At 33.4% G+C, this 15,815-nt stretch overlaps 2 protein-coding genes across 2 annotated transcripts in view; one reads left to right on the forward strand and one right to left on the reverse strand.

Annotated features, from left to right (window-relative positions):
* LOC108740403 (C3 and PZP-like alpha-2-macroglobulin domain-containing protein 8) overlaps nt 1–11,919 on the forward strand; it is an 83,815-nt gene extending 71,896 nt beyond the window's left edge. Inside the window, exons 12-17 of the mRNA XM_025976518.1 lie at nt 5,118–5,361; nt 6,169–6,410; nt 6,830–7,182; nt 9,013–9,356; nt 9,403–9,554; nt 9,620–11,919. Coding sequence (XP_025832303.1) covers nt 5,118–5,361; nt 6,169–6,410; nt 6,830–7,182; nt 9,013–9,356; nt 9,403–9,554; nt 9,620–10,694 — 2,410 coding nt within the window. The 3' untranslated portion in view covers nt 10,695–11,919. The remainder of the gene's footprint in view (nt 1–5,117; nt 5,362–6,168; nt 6,411–6,829; nt 7,183–9,012; nt 9,357–9,402; nt 9,555–9,619) is intronic.
* Nucleotides 11,920–14,291: 2,372 nt separating this feature from the next.
* LOC112905016 (elongator complex protein 4-like) lies at nt 14,292–15,273 on the reverse strand. Its single transcript, XM_025976519.1, has 5 exons — nt 15,038–15,273; nt 14,938–14,973; nt 14,767–14,882; nt 14,483–14,674; nt 14,292–14,423 (listed from the first exon to the last, which is right to left on the reverse strand). Exons 1-4 carry the CDS (start codon nt 15,162–15,164, stop codon nt 14,630–14,632), a joined length of 324 nt encoding a protein of 107 aa, XP_025832304.1. The 5' UTR covers nt 15,165–15,273; the 3' UTR covers nt 14,292–14,423; nt 14,483–14,629.
* Between the last annotated feature and the right edge of the window lie 542 nt (nt 15,274–15,815).

Consider the following 15,815-nt stretch of genomic DNA (forward strand, 5'->3'; position numbering starts at 1 on the left):
ATAAACTGTTGAATTTGATAAATTTAACCTCAATCCGATCTCACGTGTTGTTATTCGCCGGTTCACATCAACTAATGCCTTTATCGCGTCTTTATCAGCTTCAACCGGCCTTCCCGAACGTGGTGCATCTTCAACAGTAAGATATTTCGAAAATGCTGCTTATCGCTCTCCATATTTAAAAGGACACCAACCAAAACCTACTGCGTAGAATTAATTAGAATTTTTCACACACAAGCCTTGTTATATGAGCTCTCAAAGCATATAAAAATTATAGGGCTTAAATGTGAAGTTGGGTGCTAAAGAGTACAATTAAATCCTCTGTCGGGAAAAAACGAAATGACTTTCCGAACAACCCTTTAGAATAGGCAAAAATCGAAGACCAGCCAAAATAAGTGCAAGCAAAGCAGCTGTCTAAAATTAACTGAACATTCAACATAGCGGAACTCGTCGGTATAACTGAGAAACATGAATGCCAACATAATGCCACAAAGTAATCGAAAATCGAATATTCGTAACCAGCGGAAATTAAAAATTCGTTGGACTTTTTGAACTGACCTTGTATAGTCACAGACAAAGGTGAATACTAAAGTAAAAATAAAAGCAGTTCGAATTTACAAATTAACAAAACAGAATTTAGACAATTAATTTTACTCAAAAAATACACAATTACAGCGAAAAAATATCAAACTCAAAAATATTTATTCAAACAATATACGGCAAAAGATTACTATGCTTAGATTTGCAGATGGCATATAGCTAGGACGACCAAAATCCACAATCTATGAGAATGGACGTATCTTCTTTCTTGTTTCCAGTTGGGACTGTAGGCATTTGCTGCTACTGTTAAGCTACGAAATGCTTCTTGAGTAGTAGTATTGACAAATTGAAAAGAGATAACAGAATAACAGTAAGCGATGCAGCGATTTGAGGTTGCTCAGGTACGCAAAAAATCAGGGTCGGCTTTATAACTACCTGATTTGAATTATATTTTTAAACAAACGCCTTTGCTTTCCTAAATTCCTGAGAATGTTGAACTGTTTTTAAAGTCCGATGCTGGCAACATATTCAAATTCTGCTTGTCTGCATCTGTTTCTGTTACACATTAATTGTTCTGTTACATATTAATGTTTTTCCTTTTTCTTTATTAGTGTCCGCTGCAATTCCTACCTGACATCTCTTTCCTATGTTTACAATATTCCCAACAATGTCTGTAGTGAGTAAAAGTAGGCGTCCTATTAACAAAAGCTCTAGTCTAATTAGTAAGTTTAATGGCGTCTCGAGCATGACGGTATAGGTGACGTTGAACTGATTATGACGTCAGTATACAATATATATTAAAAAATGTGAAGCTATTTCTCCATATGTTTTCAACTTATTAAGAGCTATTCACAAAACTTAAAAGTCAGATACCTTCCAGGCTTATAAATACGAAGAATTTCAAATTTTACAATCTTATGTTCAAAATTTTATTAACTATACTGTAGCGAGCACGAGCGTATTTGTGTACGATTGGGCACACGTGTGTGTGAACGGCTTATCGATTCGCCAACTAGCCGCGAGCGCCTTTCTTCATGTGCGCCGTATTTGTAAATGTGTGTCGTACCTGAGTTCTGGGAAAGCAGTTAAACAGTTCAAAGAAAAACTAAACGATCCGGATGTTTCCAGAGGGTTCCGGAAAGGAAACAAACGAGTATTAAAAGGAAGAGACGATCGCCGAGAGAGGAGAAATAAATTGATCGTTGCAGAAGTGAATCGAGAAATAAATTGACAGTGATAGCAGTGAAATAAATAGGGCAGTGAATAGTGATATATCAACAGTAGTGTAAATAAATAGAATAATTCATAACCTAAGTAATAATTTAATAGTGTTTTTGAGTTCTTCAATAATTAGTATAAATAAACAGTTTTTGTCGTTATCAGTATTAGAATAAGTTAATTTTGTTAAACCCACGAACATTAGAATACTTTATGTTTGAAGATCGTGTAATAACTTTTCTTTTAAAACTAAGGAAAAACACGCACACGTGTGCACCGAATTACCGAACATTCTTTTTTCTTCTAAATCCTATTATTATTGTTATTATTATTAGCACACACACACACTTTGACGTTATCCGTTTTCTCGAAAAGCTTTCTTTCGTTATATCTTATGGGATAAAAAAACTTTTCTGCAATTACCGTTAAGCTCAAATATCTCCTAAGCTGTCAACAAACAATATCAAACTTAAACTTGGAAAAGCGCTTACTACTATTCGTTTCAAAAAAGAAAATGCTTTCGTTGGTTAGGGCGGACATACATCGTCATCGTCTGAGTTTAGGTGTAGGGAGTAATCTTCGAAATTATCTATTCGATTTCAAAAATTGATTTATAAATATTTACGATAGACCTTTAGGGTTGGCATAGAATGTGTATTATTCCGTTCAAATAGTAAATGTTTTCATGAAGAAAAAATGAGCCAATGCCTACAAGATTTTTTTAAAAAATATTGTGTACTTAAGTAAATAAAGAAAATTAAATAGGTATTACAAAAAAGTATTTATTTGGAAAAAGTGTTTTGCAATTAGTATTTAAAATACAACAGGGAAATTTATTTTTATTTTAAATTTGAAATAACAAATCAAAAACGTATTTGCATTTTCTATTTAAATACCATTTTGCATGTCTCTATAACAGATACAGTGGGATCTCTCATGAACAGACACCGACGAGACTACGAAAAATGATGAGAGAGAGAATTATGTTATCATCATCATAAGGTCGTCAGTCCTAAGACTGGTTAGACACGCACCTCCACTGCTTCATATCTTAAGCCAATCTTCACATTTCCCTAAAGCTTAGAACACCCCAGTTCATTAACTAGTTGCAAACAGTAGTCTAATCTAGGTCTACCTCTACTCCTCATAACTCCTGCCTCTAATATGTCTGTGACTAGACCTTCATGCCTGAGAAGGTGTCCTACCAACATATCTCGCCTATTTTTTTATTGACTAATTCTAATCTTCTCTATCCACGGTATCCTCATCATTCGCCTATAACACCACATAGAAGTGACATAGGGCGACTAGACCCTGCGCTATCCCCTACTTTATATCCCTACTACTCCTTCCGTCCTGACTTATGTGACTTCCTGAATACCTAAAATCAACCACTTCTGATATTTTCTCGGAAAAAGGAGACCACCGTATTATTTTTACTACAACTACTGGAGCTCATTTTGTAGCTCTTTTGAAGCACTATATAAATATAATATTTGAGATTTTCTTTAAAAATTCGTCGTTTCTACATTATTTAACGCTGAAAGATTCGAATTTAATTTTCGGCCTTAACGATTGATGTCTACAAAAACAAAAGGAAAGCCAATCTAGGATAAAAGCACACATCTGTAGTATACAACTTCTGACCCTTGAGCTTTTTCTTACTTACTGTCCAACATGTCAATCGATCTTGCTCAAAAGAATTCGAAGTCAAACCCAAATTCCTCTGGACTATACCTATCTCTACCATACATTCTTATACATGATTTTGAAAAATCAGAACAAATGTCATTATAAGACTTAAGTCCAACTTGCGCCTTAGACATTAATTACATTATTAGGCGCGAATCTTGCAACATACCTTCATACATTAAATCCGACTTTTCCTTTTTAACAGAGCCATACATAAACCTTAAAAGTTTAATATATACATGGGTACGCATGAAGCAACTCTAATTAAAGCAAAAATTTTTAATCAACCTAGCAACCTGCTCTAATAAAAAAATATTTTTCCACGGTTACAATAAAATAACACCTCGCGTGGCGTTAATTCCGATTGGTTTGACGATGTACAGCATTTACCAATTAATTTTGCTGCAGTGCTCGAACCATGTATTTGTTCTATTTTTTAATTATCGGCGCCCACCAGAACACACATTAAAATTCACAACGTTTGGGTAAACATACGCAGTTTAGTTTACCTACACCCTCATTCCTGTTGTGTACAGAAATAACTGCAATTGCAGCATTAAGCCGGACTTTTTTAACCGACAAAGTCACCATATAACAACCTTCAACACTTTATGATTTATAATTCCAATGACCCAATTGTATAATTAAAATCAGCTCGTAGGTACTACAATAAATGGAATTAAAATTATTGCCTGTTTTCAAGGGTAGGTACAATTTTATATATATGTACGTGTAGTACAAAAGTCCTCCCGGGTGTAAATTAATTAAAATTAAATCCAAGGCGAAGTCGAGGGCAGCAAACTCTCGGAAAGACATAGACTACAGTCTTACAAATACTAAGTTTTTGGATTTGATTGACTCTTTTGGGTCACAGTAGTCCCTACGAAAAGTTCTTAAGTAAATTGAGTTCAAATAAATGCTTTTTGTAACAATTATGTTATTATCATGTATGATAGCAAGAGCAGCCATATTTAATTAGCCCGAGACGGCACACAATATAAAAACGCCACTGACATATAGTGTCAAAATAAATAAACTATGGATTTCTGAGTTCCCAACAATAGAAAGCCCTAGCTGACGATGACAGTTGTCAAAGATGGCTGACGATGACATCTCTCAAATATAACTGAGGAACGTTACGTCAGAGTATGAGTGGAGAGGGTAAAAATGCGCAGAAAGGTCGAAAATGAACCTCCATAAGAGAATACATGGGTTTTTTTGTCCAGAATTGTCATTACTTATCCAATCAACTACAAATCTACCGAATATACTACGAGGCATGCTGAAAGGTTCCGATACCTTGTTGTACCACGATAATCTTTTTCGATGTTTTTGAGTTTTTTTAGCAAAACGACACATACGCATGAATCATTCATTTATTTTTTTCTTCTTTTGATAATAAGATAGGTCATTAAAAATTATGAAACTAAAAAAGTATTACGGGGTTACCTATAATTAGTATTACTCCTCCAATAACCAAGAATTATTTCATTATTTGTAATAGTTTCGAACCTTTTTGAACAATAATTTCACGAAAACATGTATTTGTGTGGCACGCGTTTTACCATAGTACGCATGAGCTGTGCGGCCGATCATCCCGTAACCTTTTTTAATCAACCTGCTATCTAAGCAAGTACGTAGATATGTAATGCATATTTATTTTGCTTCAGAATTTGGAATTTCAACGACGAATCAGGATTTTCGCAAGTTTTACATTTAGACACACCAAAATCGGTGGTCCCAGGATCAGAAACAGGCAAGCTGTTGATTACATCAGGATTGGTCGTACCGACGTTACCAACCCTCGAACGTCTGGAAGGCGGATTACTTCGCACATTATCGTCAATTTCATCGTTAATTGCCAACAGCAAAAAGTTTAATGGGTCATGTCTTAACGAAATTTTATTGAAACATGTAAGAAATAATTTTTTCGCAAGTTCATGTTTATAGTTTCTGTTTTTTTCCATAAGGATGTTTGGGAGATATGTCAAAATGCTACGAGACAAATAAAAATTTGGAAGAACGTTCCTCATTCAATTTTAAAACTCCTGCAAAAATTACAAATCGATTCACTAAACCGTTAAAAAGTTATTGAAATTTTAAAAAATTGTAATTTTACACGTCATTTTATGGAGATTCGTTAACCGAACAGATTAAATTTATTTTTATTAACAGAAAAAAAGCTACCAGAAATTTCAAACTTTTATAATAAGTAACTTGAACTCTGGAGAATCACTTTAGCGTAAGGTTATTCAAATTCACTAAATGGTTATCGAGGAAAAAATGAAAAATTAGCTGAAAATCTCGTTTTTACTTGATAATATAATGATAATATTTATAATTGTCTGAAATAAATGCAATTTTAAAGTTTTAATTATTATTTAAACATATTAAAAAGTTTTACGCTCATTATTAATAGAGATTGAAACTACATATTTTTTTGTCTCGAAGTTGAAATCAAAGCATATTCACTGCCAAAAGTCAGTTAAAAATTTTTCCATATTATTCGTTATTTCTTATTTTTTTTAAAGTTTGTGGTCAAATTCCAAATTTTCTCTCAAACCGTATACTTTTTTTTAGTATAGATAGTATTTATTTACCTAATGATATGCTGCAAAACCTAATTAATCACGAATTTCTAATTTTATGTACCGATTGTACCTCCCAAACATCCTTAATTACATCAACATCTCAAATGTTTTACTTTATTTGTTGTTTCAGATTCAAAAAGTAATGGTTTATAGAAAAGTCGAGAATTCGTTCAGCGAACATCGCATGATCGAAAGTCACATTTCGACTTTGGCCACCCTGGAAGTATTAATGAAGGCCCAAAACTTGGTCAACATTGACCCTGACCTTTTAGACAGCATGAAACGTTGGCTTCAAATGCGACAAGAGGATGACGGCAGTTTTACACCTCTTCCAGCAGATGTCAAATACTCATATAACGTAATCAATACCAAGTAAGTATAAAATAAAATCAGTAAAAAGACTTACATATTCAGACAGCTCAAGAAGAATGAAAATTTTCCTTTCTTTTCCTCGTTTTGACTCTCTTGTCCTTGAGTCCTTCGCATCTCCTGTAAAAAAAATAAAACTGAAATTGGATCGTTCAATACAGTTCAATGAAGTAAAATTAACAAAACTTTAAATGCCTACAGAAAGCTACCATCAGATTGTCTTTACACAAAAAGATTTAAAATTTTTGTTGCCGTTGTCACACCCCCGCCGGGAATCGAACCCGAGATCTTTGGGTTTATGTGCCAATGTTCTGACCACTAAGCTCCATTTCGAACAACGCAATCACAATTTTATTCCCAGACCATCCTAATATTAAGTACCCAGTAAATTTTTGATTTTCACCATTCAAAATAAATTTTAGTAAGAACGACGTCCTTCTGTACGATCAAATCGCCGAAATTACGGCCGAAACGGTGATAGGTTTCTACGAGATTGGCATTGAAGACGACTCCGATGTGGACGCCATTCAGAAAGCGAAAATATTTTTGGAAAATTCCTTACCCGAAATAAAAACGTCGGAAGCATTAGCAGCAGTGACATTAGCCTTGGTGCTTCTTAAAAGTGCCACTTCCTCATGGGCAATTGAAAAATTACGAAACGCATCAACCACAGAAGATGGAGAATTCGGATGGCCACAAGCCAATTCCAAACGGGACGCGGCCGACTGGCTTTACGAATCGGATAATGCAAAAGTTTTCAAGGAACCCGTAACTGGTAAGTGAAATAAATTGACCACAGCAAAACACAACCAATTACTAATTAATAACAACTGAAATTGTTGAAGCACAACGCAAATCGTTTGTTAGCTTCACAGTGGACATGCATTCACGGAAAACCTACTCTCGTCTCTGTAGTACTTGGTTTATCAGACGTTAGACATTCGTACTGACTGACGATAAACCCCGATTTTAGACGAGCACATCAATAATTATGGGGACATTACGTCGATTGTGGTCAACGAGTTATACTACAACAGCAGACAGAACAGATAAATAAATATTTACCTAAAAAACGATGATATACTGGCTGGTTTTCAATTAAAACAAAATCTTTTGCAAAAAATATAAATAAGGATATAAACTTATACAATATAAGACCTATAATCACTGTTAAAGAGATAATTTAGGAAACATTCTTCCGGGCATTTAAGACATTTTAGAAAATATTCCTCATGGCATTTGAGACATTCTTTCGGATTTTGGTTTTTCATCATATACCTTCTCGAGGGAAGCCATTCAAGCTTTACTGATAACAATAGAGAAAACGATAAAAAAAGAGGGCGTACATAGGATAAGTAGATTTAAAAAAAGCTTTACACAATGTTAAATAAATTAATTAGCATCTAGCAAGGAGGAGTTAGAGATAGCTTTAAATAAAATGGAAGCGGTTTTGACAGAACAGTACTGTATGAAAATAAATAAAAGTAAAACAAAACTACTGGTATGCAAGGGAAGGAAAAGTTGGGAAAGAGCGAATATAAAGATAGGAGACGAAGAATTAGAAGAAATGGCTGATTTTAGGTTTCTAGAAAGTCAGATAAGTCAGAACGGAAGAAGTAGTAGGGATATAAAGCAGAGGATAGCGCAGGGTCGAGTCGCCTTCATTATGAAGAAGTCACTTCTATGCTTGCGAATGATTAATTTAGAAATTCGAAAAATGTTGTTAAAGGTGTATGTTTGGAGCACGGCGCTGTACGGGTGCGAAACATGGACAGTGGGTGCGACGGAAAAGAAGAGGTTAGATGCGTTCGAAATGTGGTGTTATAGGCAAATGTTCAGGGTACCGTGGATAGAGAAGGTTAGAAATGAAGAGGTATTAGAAAGGAATTAGGAAGCCAATAAAAAATAGGCGAAATAGGTTAGTAGAACACCTTCTCAGGCATGAAGGTGTAGTTAGAGACATATGAGAGGCTGAAACGGATGTTAGGAGGGGTAGAGGTAGACCTAAATTAGATGACTGGGCGCAAATAGTTAAGGACATGGGTTGTTCTAGTTTTACGGAAATGCGAAGATTAGCTCAGGATAGGAAAGAGTGGAGGTGCGTCTCCAACTAGTCTTAGGACTAACGTCCTTATGATGATGATGACCTCTCCATACTTTTTCCTAGCTATAGGTTCTGACATCTTCAGTGGGATATCATTGAAAAGAAGGCCTGCGACCACATAAAGTTCCAAAAACCCGGAAAATGCATTAAAGCCCTCCACAGTTTTCACAAAGTTTTGATAAACAAATTTTTCCATACTATTCACATTCTCAATTCCCTCTATTTATCGACACAAAGAATCCTACATTAAACACGGAAAAGTAAAAACAAAAACTAAAAAATAGGATCATGATCGTTTATTTATACAAATAAATAATCAATCAGACTCCAGATTCTCACCACTCAGATGTCGAAAGGCAAAACAGCTGTCGTCAATATAGACGACAACAAATTTGTAAAACAGTTAAACAAAATACCTAAGCATTCAACTGTAAATTGTTTTTGTACCCAAATATTTCTCAGTTCACATTAATTCCCTTTTTTCGTTAATCATTGTTTTAGGAACATTAGAAGATTTCAAAGGTTCTCTTTACGCCCTGTCAGTATTTTCCATAACTGGTGATTTAAAAATGGCCGAGTCTGTAACTCGATATTTATTCTACCGTTCCTACGTTTTGGACGTACACCCTGAACTCCTTTATCGCACCGTAGAAGCACTATCCCAGTACAACCAACTCGTCAAAAACCACCACCAGTCGTTAACCGTTTCCTTGGCCACATCGGGCATGGAACTCACCGATACAATCCTGCTAACTCCAGAAAAACCAACCCAGGAGCTGCACTTGCCAAGTCTGCCAACTAAAGTCTTTATTTACGCAACGGGGGCTGGATGTGGAACCATACAGGTATGAGTTAATGAGCGAATGAAAAGGTACTGATTAATATTTTTAGGGAAAAATGAGGTACTCATCGTACGAAAGTCAGCACAATGCAACACTGTTTGACCTTTCTGCCCAAGTGGTTCAAGAAATTCTTCCTGGAAAGAATTCAGTAGAAGAAATTGAAGGGAAACTGCCCATATTAAAGATACGAACTTGTTTCAGGTACTTAAAACTAATTCATAATGGGATCGATAGTTTTCTGTTCACGAAATTTTATTCTTTTTAAGGTGGAAGGGACCACAACCTTCAGGAGTTATCCGTGTAGAAATTTTCCTTTTCTCTGGATACGAGCTAACCTGCCCCAACCAAATTGTCATAGAGCCTCAAAAATACGTTTCGCTCACTGAGTACGGTTACAACTCCGGAAACGTTTGGTTCATAGTTGGCAACATCACTGACGACTGTCTAATATGTTTTCAATTTATCGCTTCCAGCAGTACCATAATCACATCCCTCCGTCCAGCCTACGCAAGGATTTATCCGCCTTCACGGGAAGATTTAGCGTCCAGTGTATTCTTTCACGCAAAATCAGGAAGCTCCTTACTCCGAGGAATCGCCGACGACGATTTGATCACCTGGTTTGGCAAAGACGCTTTCGCTAACAGAACCCAAGCCGACGACTCGGTCACCTGCATGAAAGATTGCAACAGTTGTCAGGCAAAAGTTACCAAATCAATTACAGCGGACAAGGAAAATGCCACTGAGGACGTTCCAAAAGAAATTTTGCCTGCGTCTCCAGAAGAGACAGAATATCCCATTCATGTAAACCAAAAGTCAATAAATGTCATGATTGAAGATATGGAGGATCGCAGTGAAAATATAAGCAGTCACTGCGAAAATAGGGAAGTAGACTTTGTAACCACTTCTTCCTTGAACGGAACCAGTACAGATGAAAGCGATTTGAACAATAACAAAAACGTTTCTTCAGCAGTATCTTCCACAATTACTTCCATAATTGAATCTTCTTCTTTGGATAACGACATTGATAGACAAGAAAGTACAGAATCGACCGATTCTTTACCCAAAAATGAAACTTTGACTGATCACCATCAGCAATCAGCTCAAACATATGTTCCAAAACACGTGAACACGAAGATCAGTGACGTTTCGTTAAAGTATCTTCAGCAAATCGACGATCAACCTGACACAAGTGAAAGGGATTTCGATCCTGATGTTAAAAACGATCGATACATTCTGCTGGATAAAAAGGAACTGTGGGGCCTGCTGAAAGAAGCGGTCAGTGATCAGATCGAAGAGAAATTGAGAAGAAGCGAGAAGGAAATCACTAAAAATGCAAACTAAACACCGAATCATTGTTATTGTTGATTAGAGATGTTATGTAATATGGTAAGTACATAAGTATGTTAAAGGTGTAAGTATGATGTTAGTTTATTTTTTCGAGGGTTAGCATAACACTGATTATGAGCATGATACGAATTTTGTGTGCTTCTATACGTTTTAAATAAGGGTTTTAGATTTTTAGAAGTAACATAAATTCGAAACTACATAAGGCCCCTGTTTCGTCCAAAAAAAATTCTGATTGACATCAAATTAAACCTTTGTAAAGTGAAATCTCGTTTCCTATGGGAAAAAATTATTCCTGTCTGGATGTATCCCTTAGATTTTTCCTTTGTGTTCGGCATCCAAAGTAACCCCATATGAAGTCAATTTAGACTGATAACTTCCTAAATTCGTTTAAAAATTTTATTTAAATACTAGCAACTCGTTCATTTAAAATATCCGAACTTCATATATTTGTTATTTTCTGTAGATACAAGTATGATTCCAAAATCGATATTTTGGAAAATTGGAATATGATAAAATTTTCCATATAAAGCCTTCGTTCTTCCCATTTCAAACGCTAAAATTCTAAAGTCAAAAATGAGCTAAAAGCCAAGGCGTATTGAATACCATCAAATTGTATTAATATGAAACTAATCAACAAAACAAACTGTTTTAAACAAGATGTTTCAATAAACTAACATTTCCCCATACATACCTACAAGAAAAATTAGTCACAAAAAGTGAAAAAAATAAATAGTGCTTAATAACTCTTACATAGAATTCTTAAAGACGCATTTAGATAAAAAAAAATTAATTTTGGTGACAGAGTAGCTGGACGAAGTCAACTTTACCTTTTAACAACTCTATATATTGTACTATAGACACACTTAAGTCTATTTAATTCAATATGTCAATGTAATAAGTGTACGATAAAGATTAGGATTCTAGTTTTAATAAAAATACTGCAATCTACAGCTATGATTTTGAAATCAATAAACTCGAACACTTTTAATGAAAATTCAATATTTTATCTATAAACCATATGTATAAAATGTGTAGGTACGTATTTCTTTATAAGTTTTGTGGTGATATGAACAAACCGTAATTTAAGTATTAAAATATATACATACATGAAGCATAGCGAAGTCCTTTATATGATCATATCTTAATATCAATGCTCCCATGGACTTAAATATCTCCAAATGTAAAATTCTACAACCCTATCTCAAATCTAACCTCTGTTCGAAGTTGCTGATTCTTTTAATTTAAAAAAATATGCAATTTTTGTCACTATATTACATATTTTTCTAAATTAGTTAAAGATGGAAAAAAAATTAAACAAAATTATATAACTAGAGAGAATTAATTGTTCATCAAAAGTTAACACAGAAAATGAATATTCTCAAATGTTCAATTCATTTAATTTTCAAAATAGAGAATTTAAGAAACGATAATAGGAGAAATTAATACTATTACACGTATATATACAATTAATTTTAAGTACCTAATACGTACTGTAAAGTAAATAGCAAATGAGGTAATTCTTTTCATCAAGCTTTAGTCCGAAAATTATTTCATAAAAAAAAGTTTTTCACACAATACCTACAACATAATTCATGAAATACGAAAAGCTGATAGATTTAAAGTAATGATAACAACTGAGATAGGAACCTAGGGTTTCAGCTTACTATAAATTTAGAAATATTTAAACCCACCTACAATTAGAGGTGACCATATGAAGGACCACCTTAATGAAGCACATACTGCATATTTCCTAAACTATTCGCATAGGTAAAACCTGTATTAGATAACAATATCAAAATAATTATATTTTTTGAAGGCACACGGTGTAACATATAATAATACGAAATACAAATGTTGGATAGACTCCATAACAGCAGTACTTTTACATATTTACGTATACTTTACATTTAACCCCGAATTACCCACGTCAATGAAAAGGAGAAGTACTTATTTATTTAGAAGCTTTTTCAGTTTAGTCAATAATTTATCAAGACAGCATATGACGCGCTGATGAGATCTAATAAGATCGAAATCGCGATCCGCATCTTGCAGTGTCTAATTAAAATCTTAAACGTTCTTATTATTAAAATTCGTTTCACTAAATGTTTTTAGGATTCCTAAACGAGTACTCTTATTAATCCTTCGGTTTTTAGTTATGCGGATGTTATTGTATACAACGTTTTGTGACTGTTGTAGTTTACTTCTTCAGGGAAAACTTGAAAGCCCGCAAAACGTCGGCGCATAATAAAATCCACACAATTGAAACCCAAAAAGTAATAGTAACATAAATGATCAGTTTCAATACAATTCTAGAATGATTTTGGAAAATGTCTTGTATAAATAGACAACAAAAAACAATGAAACACTTTCAGAAAAAGTCAACCAAAGAACTAATAAATTTAGATCGTCATATTTATCAAATCAATTAAAAAAAAATAAGAATCGTCTGTAGCCCAGTCAAGGAAGCAAGATGACTTCAATTTTCCGTTAAAACATAATTTTATTTTTGATGAAATAGTAAAAAAATACGCTGATTCTGAATTTTATTATCCACAATAGGAAGTGATCGATTTTTTCCACTTAACTTCAAAATGCGCCATTTTTGTTGTAAATATTTTTTTCTACTGAAACCAAGCCAAAATATTCAAAAAAATTTTTTTTTGAAAAATATCGATTTGGACCTATTTTTTTGACAACATATTTGTTTACCTGGCGTATATCTCAACATCAGAAAGTCTTAGAACATTCATTTTGTTGCCTTTGTTTTTTAAAGCACTTTCCATGTTATGAAAGAGCGGTAAACATACGATTAAAAATTTTTAAATTAAGAAATGTAGCACCAACATCTCAGACTGTGGAAAACAACATTCAGAATACAGCGTATTTTGTTTTTACTATTTTACCAAAAATAAAATTGCCTCGTAATGAAAATATTCATTTCCGATGGAAAAAGGGCCTCGTTGACCAAACTACTGGTCCTGTCAGAGACTTAAAGACGTAAGAGACACAAATTCTTCGCCAAAATTTTTAATTTTTTGACAGGTACACCTTTAATTCAACTAATTTTGAGTTTTTTGGGGTTAATTATTAAATTGATTCCTAAAAACTGTACAGTTTTCATCACAAAAATTGCCACGAAATTAATTACCAATGAAATTCACATTGTAACTACATTTAACAAAAATCTTTAGTTACAAATATAATTTGCTAGTATCAGTGTTAACTAAAGAATTCCGGTATTAACTGACTTAGCTCTTTCATAATGACCTACCTATACATTATTTACGCCAAATCAGTTAACGTTACCAGTATTCAACAATAAGTTATTATTACTCAACAAACAATTTACTGATATTAATAGTCAATTAGAAAAGTATCATACGCATAAAAATAAGTACTTACATAAAGTGTAATCAATTAAATTAGTATATATTCTCATTTATTGTATTGTATATATATAAATATTGAAGAGCATTTTCCGCCCATTACTAATTAAGCGAACTATTACCTATTACTACATTTAATAGTTTTACTTTTTGAGTTATTAACTAATTACAAATTATTTTACATCGACATTGCCCTTANAACCCAAAGAATGTAGAACTAATCTCAAAATTGACCTCTCTTCTCTTATACTGTTAATAAAATATTTATCTTTCTCTAATTTATCTTTTATTGCAACGAGCAATTCTTTATAACTCATACTGGACAACTGACAACCCCCTAGAAGTTTTAAGGAACAGCCTAAAAATGATTTATCAGGTGTTGTACAGCATCATTACCCAATGCAGACTGATCTGGCCATTCTGTAATGTTCACATTATCAAAACATTCCTGAGACATTGTTTTCGATAAATCATAATAATTTCCAAAATGGTGAGTGGTCTGCTTTTTTACTTTTGGAAGTTTTTGATATCTAAAAGCTATTGTCATTTTATCTGTTTTGTGCTCATCAAGAAGCTCAGGCTCTGGATCTGAAGATATAACAGCAGGAAGCTCTTTAGTCTCTCATAAAATAAAATTTTATTTAAAACAAGAAATCTTCATTATTAATTCATATAAGTACCATTTTTCCAGGATTATAATCTTGACTTCCCACAAAAACAGCATGCTTGTGAACAACTCCTTCTGCTAAAAAATACCTTAACATCACTCGAGAATAGGAACCACCACTATCTTCCTCTAAAAAAATAGTTGTGCATTAAACATGCACAAAAGTAGAACCGTAATGCCTTACCAATAAGCACCACTGATCCAACAGGTAAACCACCGCCTACATTTTCAACAGAAGAGAAAAACGTAAAGAAAATCAAGTTGTGATATTTATTTAACTATACCTAAAAGTTCATCAACGCTTGGTATTCCACTAGACACAAGAAGTTGACCACTTTGCACATTAGCGCGAGTTCCTGGTATAGACAAAATACTTTTGATTGTCTTTCTTTGTTCAGTTTTTTGTTCCATTTTATTTACAAAATCTTATTATTACTTTGTTGTGTTGAAAATCATAAAAATTATAAAGTTTTCATACGAAACAAGTACACCCACACATTATAAAAAGTTAGGTTACAACAAACCATAAACATAGATAATAGATCTACAAAGGGTAAACCATTGAACTAGGGGTAAACACATAGTGACAGGCATAGACAAGTGACAAAAGTTTACCACAGATTAAATAATATCTATAATACTTCGTTAATATTTTCATGTACATGCGCAATCAAAATTTCACACTCGATGCTCAATGTTAGACGTAGAATTGTTTAAATATTGAAAACAAATCGTTCAACTTGTGTAAAGCCTTATTTAACTCATTTATGTCATATCGATGTTTAATAGAATTATGTAAAATATACCGTTTTATACTAATATACCAGTTTAAGTTTTTTACATTACAATAATTAAGACAAAACTTACTTGAACACTTATTACCTGCTGAATTCAAAACAATCATTTAATTTAAAACTCTCACTCGAAAGTACAAATATACAACTAACATCACTCCAAAACTCAAATAGTTTGTAAAAATAGAATGCTAATTACTAGCATAGAAATAATTTAACATTATAAACCAAATTGTATTGTAAAATGCTACCAATCTGCAACTATTTT

This window comes from Agrilus planipennis, unplaced genomic scaffold, assembly GCF_000699045.2.
Source record: "Agrilus planipennis isolate EAB-ADULT unplaced genomic scaffold, Apla_2.0 scaffold21, whole genome shotgun sequence".
Taxonomy (NCBI): Eukaryota; Metazoa; Arthropoda; class Insecta; order Coleoptera; family Buprestidae; genus Agrilus; species Agrilus planipennis.